A 7,805-nucleotide genomic window follows, 5' to 3' on the forward strand; every position below is an offset into this window, starting at 1 on the left:
GGATCAAGTTAAATTGGAGTACAAACAAAGGGCTAAAGATGCAACGAATACTTTTGTAAAACGACGACTCCAATTTAGCCCTTCCTTGGTCCCATTATAATAAGAATTTGGAAAAAGAAAAATGTATTTTGAAATCGTATTTTTTTTTTTTGAAAAATGTGAGGTTAAAAAAATAAAATTGAAGTTACCTATAATATTATTTTCTTAAAAAATATGTGATTGAGAGAAAAAATTGAATTATAATTTTAATGGAAACCAAACAAAAGCTGAGCCCCTTTTTGGAGCTGATTCTTTAAAGGAGTAGAAGGCAAAATAAATAAATAAATAAAATAAAGAGCCATTAACAATGAAGGTGGACCCCTGTATGTGAGAGTGGAGTAAAAAAGACGGCTGAACAGTGATAAGTAACGATAAAAAAAATTCATTTTTTGGACTGATTTTACAAGCGCTAAATGTTTAATATTACAGCTCAAGCTCAATCAACAGCAACAGCTTGGAGGCGCTCCTTAAAGGTCGAAACTCAACAATCAATCTGGATTACAAGTCGAAGTGAGAGTACAGGGGAAGCGTTGTAACGTATAAAAAGCAAAAAGGATACAAGTTTTCCAGCTCCTAAAACATGGGAATTTCCATTTTTTTTTTTTTTTTTTTTTTTTTTTTTTTTTTTTTTTTTTTTTTTTTTTTTTTTTCCCCCCCCCCCCCCCCTTGTTTTTTTTTTTTTTCCCCCCCCCCCCCCCCCCCCCGCCTCCCTCTTTTTTCTTTCCCTTTTATGGCAATATTAATTTGGTATGTATTGCAAGTGCATGGCTTACAAGGAGTGTAGTCCGATGAAAGGTAAACATAACTATACTATATTCTCAGACATTGGCTTTCAAGGTCTGGCCATTTTGCGTACCTTGGATGAATTCATATAGAAAATCTTCACCACGAAGGATATTTCTTTGCTCTTATGCCCCCTTGTAAAAATCTACACTTCTGATGGCCTATATATCTATACTTTCGGACATGTTATTCACACTACAATCAGGAATAGCTGAAGATGATGATAAAACTTCCTTTCCCTTGAAGTCAGGTATCCCAGCATCCTCGGTCCTCTTGGCAGCTGACTTTTGTAGGAGCTTCAGCTGGTGTTGTAGAAACTGAACAAAAATCAAGGTACAAATGGTGAAATTCAAGTAATGTTTGAACAAGCAAGGGACGTATTAAACCCCTGTTTGACAACCATTTTTTCAAAACTCTTTATTCTATATACTCACTTTTAACCACACATTCACACAAAATAAAATATTCTACACGTAAATCCAAAACTTTTCCTTACTTTTTAACCACACATCATCCAAAAATTCATCATACGAAACATTGTTTTTAGCAAGTAATGGCTATCAAACAGGGGCTAAGTGATATCTATTAACGGCAGCCGTTTCATACTAAAAGCCTACTTCAAAGTTTCATATATTTTCCGTTTTCAGGTTCAAATTGTCCTTGACAGATTCCATCAGTCGCTTTCACCTATATTCAGATTTTTAAAGTATGATCTCGTTCACTGAAACGCTGTTCACATGCTCTCTCTCTCTCTCATATACATAGAAACACGCTACCATGCATTTAAAAAATAACAATTCAGATTTTAGTTGACTGAAATATCCTATCACAACCAGAAGGTTATGAACATGTAATGGAAACTGCGTTAAGTACAGTGGAGTTCAACAATAGTTATAAAGGAATATACAACAGATTCTATACAATATACATTTTTTTAAAACACAAAAGAGGCTTAGAAAATCTAGAGCTTTAATCACACATATTTTCTCAACCGGTAAATTAAAATTGAAACAGTGATAAGGCTGAAGTCAGCCATCAAGTCATAGCGTCGGAAAAAATTTAAGATTCAAATCTGAAGCACAGGGAAAATAAGAGAGCAGCCCAGCATAGAAACTGAAGTACCTCAATCTGGTGCTCGATCAGTTTCCTCTGTGCATCCAGTTGTGAATTTGGTGCGCTAAAATTGCTTCCCAACCCTGCACCATACTGCACATTCCCTTCAGGAAGCTGTCCAGCTGAATTTGCCATAAACATAGAGCCCTGATGTGTTAAGGTTTGAGGAGGTAAAGCATATCCCGGCGACCTGCAAGCACAGAAAAATTTAATGTGTTAGATTGATTCCTCTTAGCATTATTTTTGCCGATGTATGATATCCAGGTGTGAGAAGCAAGCATTGAGAAATTTAATGTAAACAGCATGATTTCTCCTAGTATAGCTCATGCCTATGTATGAGATCCCAGAATAAAAAAAATCCAACAGTAACCTTACTAGCCGACCTAGAATCAATTAACTAAATAGTTCTGCTTATCATCCTCTCCAGATGCCGAAATCTCATCTCTGTAAAAATAATGTCAACATGAATTTTCTATATTCCAAATGGAAGTTGACATGAACTTAAAGCAATCTATGCACTGAAGGCACCTGACACAAAATAAATAGGAACTTCTGTTGTATAAAACAAATTTTATCCACAGAATTCATGTTAAGCATGCATTTCATATATGAAACAACATAATAATTATGAGAAGCCAAAATGCAGAAGGCACAAGGAAAAGATAGATACTATAACAAGGAAAAAAGAATACCAGATAAGAGTATTTGGAGAAGGATAAACAAAAGACTTCTCATATATTGAGGCAGCAGAAGCAGCGGCTTGGAGTCTAGCCTGATGCTGAGTGATATTAGCATTTGCACCAACTGAGCCATGAGATGTACTGGCTGCACTTGTACCTGTGTCCTACCAACAAAGTTAGTTTGTTGTTTTATACATGTATGATTACCAGTATGTCAATTTGAACCATAACCATCAAAATAAGTGCATGTTTGGCAAAGCTTAAATTATAATTTAAATTGCTCAAACATAATTTGAAGCAAACCCATCAAATTAACTGCATGTTTGGCAAATCTTAAATTATAATTTAAGTTGGTTAAACATACTTTTACCCACACATTTTGTAAAATTGCAACTTATAATCACTTATAAGCACTCCCAAGCATGCTTTAAGTCAACTTTCTGTGTGCATATATTAGACGGTAGCATGTTTTGTATACAGAAAGGACATAAAAAGAGAATTGTTAGAAATACACAATTGCAATTTTCACTTAAATTGAATAGAAACAAACATGCATAAAAAATCAAGAAGCTCAATCGCTGGGAATAAATTTTTACCTTGTTGATGAACATCTGTACTCGATCCAGTCACAGAAGTGCCATTTTCAGGTGGTACAACAAGGGCTCTGCAAGTAGGACACGTGTTTTGTCTTTCTAACCACGACCTCAGGCAGTGCACATGAAAAAGATGCCCGCAAATAAGTTTCTTAGCTGTTGTCATCTCCTCACGACATATGATGCAGGTTGCATCACTTCTGCAAAGATATCAAATGAATGACAAAGCGATGCGAAGGTTAACAGGAAAAAAAGCATAATACAAAAAGTTTGTTGAAGTAAAAGCAGCTTACGCATCAAGCTCATCAGGTGTTGCATCTGGAAATCGATCATTCATATTTGATGCGATCTTCCGATAACGTATGTAATCAGCCACACGAATTTTGAAGTTACGGAATGTCTCATAAAGCTCCCGGATCAAGTGAAGAGGCACACCGTAGTTCCTGGAGATGGAAAAGGAAACCAAGGAATAATGACAATGAAAAAGAAGAGCATTAAATTACAGAAGAACAATGTGCAGATAAAATTAAAGTGAAGTTTTAATGATCATGGAAGATATTATAAAACCACCACCTGGCCCAATGATACTAAAACATTCAAAATATAAGGTTAAAAAAATAATAATAATAAAGTGCCACATTGTGCCACGAATGCATAATTCCTTTTCCTCATCGAATACAAAACTGACCTTAATTCATGACATAACAGCATAACAAAGTTCAGTTCAATTCTTTGAAATAATCTAGGGAACAAATCTATATTTTTGATACTACAAGCAAAATCAGACTTCATATATAGCAGGGCAATAACTAGTTTATACTTGGTCATGTTTAAACATAGGAGTACATAGATTTTTGATTTGGTCACATCCAAACCAGCGAATAACGCCAGCATCCTACACTCTCAGGAAAGCGATAGCATGAGCTCGACCAAAAGGAAGAGATTCGATGCAGAATAGCAGGGAAAAATTATCAGATTTATCAATCGAAATCTAAGGTGAAAGCAGGCATTGTAGATGGTGACTGAGCTCAAAGGGGAAAGAAAAATCGAAATCAATATTATTTAAAATTTTTTGCAACATAGAGATACTAGAACAAGTGACAACACATGCACATACAGGGATACTAATGCTTACATATGTGAATGTAATCATTCAGACAGACAATAAAATTTCACTTAAGATGCATGTAGACCTCCATACATGCATACATGCATATACACAAACACAGCCATGATGCAGATCCATAATCTATTCTCAGAACCCTTACAAACACGTTAAATTAGGCTGAATAGTAACTTACATAAAAATCACAAGGAAGAAACACATGTACATAGTCAAGTGTAGTAAGTCCCGAACAAGCTCCAAGTAAAAAGTGTAGACAGCTTTCTTTTCCCATTGTCCATCCATAAGCATGTCACTAACATAAAATACATATTTCACAAACGTCGACACAGTTGTCGTCGCCAGTATCATGTATCTGAAAGAAATGACAATTTTCAAATAACCATAAATGGAAAATATATAGTAAAATGCAGTAAGAGATAATAAAAACATTCCCTAATCAACTTTTTGGATTGACAAAAAGATCATTCAACCCATCAAATCAAGTGTTCAAATTTATAGATTGTAAACCTAGGAGAGTATTCATCAGCACAGAATTTTCGAATGTCAAGTGTTATATAGATTCATGTTGGGAATTTAAGTTCATATCACCCATCAATATGAAGAGCTAGAGATTTTAAAGGCAATGTTTATTATGCAGAATAGAAAAGGAACATTGTTCGCATTATCTGGTCCAGAACTAAAAGAAAAAAAAAGACATCTCACCTAAGAGCCGCTATTGTGTATATATTTTGTTTGTGTATTTATTTATCTAGGTGCACTGAAGAGGATGAAGGAAGTTATAACAAGAAAACCTTAGAGCAGCTCCAGAAACAAGGCAATCAGACTACTTTCAGCTATTCTTTAAGCTTTAATTGGCATGGGTCTGTTACAAGACACTGCTAAGCATATGATAATCAGTAAGTTCACAGTAGCGCACAAAGCAAATGGAGAAGGAGAAGCCTTTCACAATTTCCAAGCAGTGTAAACTGCACAAGCTATTATACTTCTCCATTCAAGAAGCATTCTTAGTAAAATTGAGATAAAGGGGTGAAAAGGAAACCAAAGAAAATTTAGCCAATGCTTCAGAATGACACTACAATCAATCTTATTGGAACTTGTAAATAACCAGTCTGAAGAAGTAATTCTAAATCTTGTTAACTAGACTAAATCATGCATTTGTTTTACAAATATGAATAAAGAAACAAACAGGAAAAGCTTAAAAGAACCATTTTTACTACCTCATTAGCTGGAAGACTTCAATTTAGTCTTGAAAGCAGTGTGCCTAGTTACTAAGCCATGCTGTATGTTAACAATACAACATAACAAGCTATAAATCATAAGAATGGTAACTTACTCAAATGCAAAGAAGAGCGAAACTGAAGGTTTTCTGGTTTCTATCAAATATATTACAGACTTGTACAGAAAGAGACTGTCGATGAGGAGGAGAAATCCTATGAAAGAGACGATGCGGATGTGAGAAAGCTTAGGAACTGAAGGAGTTGTTTCAATGTATTCAACCCTTTTCTGAGCCAACCAATGCAAAGCCTTGATCAAGAGTAGAGTGGTAACCATCGTGAGAAATGTAACTGAGAAGTCCTGTCGGAAAATGGTGATTGCAAACAGTATTTCCATAACTTCCCTCCATGACTGCTCATTCAGCCTTTCAACTTCTGCTTCTCGCAGCGATCCAAGGAAGATTTTCTTCGTTAATTGCCACAAAATGCACATAATAACCAGACCCATATTCAAAAGAAGCACCAGACTGATCTTAGAAGTCGATAAATAAACCATTGCTGGATAGAATTGACCTCTACTACTAAAGGCATGATAGATAACTGCCAGTGTAGCTATTAAGCTAAGCCCCGCATAAGTTTTAAGCCTCATCATTTTAACTGTCCCTGTCAGACAACATCCAGTCAATTAACTTTATCAATGAATTTTGAAAAATAAGCAAACAATCATAGATATTAAGCTAAGACCAAACCAGGTTTGTAAAATTATGGTTTTAGCTTTCAAAAAATTTAAGAACCACAAACAGGTCCTTTGTGTATTATATGTAATTACCCCTCTTGTTGCTAATATGTTATAAACTATAAATTTCTAAAAGCTAACAGAATTTTTAGATAATGTCTTAAGCCTACTTCGTTGAGAATCTTTTATAGTATGAATTATATGAGAAATATGTCTAATGGATAAATAAATATGTTCAATAGATATAACGGTTTGTTAACTCCATAAAATAGATTAGACTTAAACATTATGTCAAAGTAATTGCTGCATTTCATAAAACCATCATTGCTTCTTTTAGTATCAAGCTGCAAACGTATTTGCTAAGCTAAATGCATATATGTTTTCTTTTGCAAAGTCCAAGAAGCAAACTTCCTCCCGCTCAATATCTTATATCATATACATTTCTGATAGCCAAGAGGCAAGTCCCGTCAAATGTATGTGCGCCTTTTCTCCAACTAGTAAGGCCTAGTTATTAAATCAAACTAAACGACATTTCGAGTAATGAATTGAATAATTAACAATATTATTTACATGTATCAAAAGAAAACAATAAATCCCTTGGTTTAGTTAATTAATTCCATCAATTGAGGAACCCAAATATCACTAACAAATAATTTCAAAATATAAAAACTTTTAAGTAGATCATAACAAATTCCAATTGGATTTTGGCAAAAATATAAAAATCGCTTAAATCAACCGCATGTACAAGGGCTAGTAAATACGAAGTTTTGCAATATTTACCTCTGGAATTTGAATTTCGGTCCTTATCAGAACTCCTGCTGTTCGTCAAGTAGAATCGAAAAATAGCACAGTAAATTTAGGAATGAATTTTGCATTATAAGCACTAGATCAAAGAATCAGAGTCGAGTTTGATATTGTCATGTATACTATGCGCGTCATCCGGGGATAATTTACCCAATAATATAACGCCACGTGCACACAGTACCCGACTTCACATTGTGATTAGATCAACGGAATTTAGCATAAATGGTCCCTAATCTATACCCTGTGTGAGACTTTGCTCCGATAACCTTTTCTGCTTCCCACACACGTCCTCAACTTATGCATTACGTGCGAAAATTGTCCTTTTTTTTGACAGACTCGTCTAGAACTTAATTTTTCAATTAAAAAATTACAGTACCGGTCCCTTATATTTATTAACAAATAATTAGAAGAGAAAAAAAAAAAAATGAAGAAGAAGATGAAGAAGAAGAAAATCTCTCTTATGTGTGGCAGCCACATCCTCCAAGACCCTGCAAACCGACAAAATCCCCCAAATAAAATAGAAAACGAAAACGAAAAAAATGGATATTCGTGCTATTTTTCTATATTAATTTCAATTAACTTTATTTTAGTTTAGACATTAAACAAAAAGTTATTGAAACCTTATTTGAGTCACATTATTTTCCTTATAATGTATTTTTAAATAGTGTATTGATGAAAAATGTGTAGTTAAGAAATAAAGAAACGTTTTGAATTTGC

General features: G+C 34.3%; 1 protein-coding gene across 1 annotated transcript; it reads right to left on the bottom strand.

Moving 5' to 3' along the window:
- Positions 1-830: 830 nt before the first annotated feature.
- On the bottom strand, positions 831-7,210 carry LOC111399141 (ERAD-associated E3 ubiquitin-protein ligase HRD1B-like). The gene is made up of 8 exons (XM_023026381.1): positions 7,065-7,210; positions 5,668-6,211; positions 4,510-4,686; positions 3,502-3,651; positions 3,212-3,408; positions 2,628-2,772; positions 1,945-2,125; positions 831-1,139 (listed from the first exon to the last, which is right to left on the bottom strand). Exons 2-8 carry the CDS (start codon positions 6,198-6,200, stop codon positions 984-986), a joined length of 1,539 nt encoding a protein of 512 aa, XP_022882149.1. The 5' UTR covers positions 6,201-6,211; positions 7,065-7,210; the 3' UTR covers positions 831-983.
- Positions 7,211-7,805: the final 595 nt, after the last annotated feature.

The sequence above is a fragment of the Olea europaea genome, chromosome 8 (genome assembly GCF_002742605.1).
Source record: "Olea europaea var. sylvestris chromosome 8, O_europaea_v1, whole genome shotgun sequence".
NCBI lineage: Eukaryota > Viridiplantae > Streptophyta > Magnoliopsida > Lamiales > Oleaceae > Olea > Olea europaea.

Bases quoted from the DNA above. Each gene is read 5' to 3' on its own strand.
- LOC111399141 (XM_023026381.1), bottom strand. From the start codon at position 6,200: ATGATGAGGCTTAAAACTTATGCGGGGCTTAGCTTAATAGCTACACTG. The intron at 2,773-3,211 runs GTAAAAATTTAT...GGTAGGACACAG, and splicing joins TACAGATGTTCATCAACAAG to GTACAAGTGCAGCCAGTACA. The intron at 2,126-2,627 runs GTATTCTTTTTT...CTGTGCTTGCAG, and splicing joins TCTCCAAATACTCTTATCTG to GTCGCCGGGATATGCTTTAC.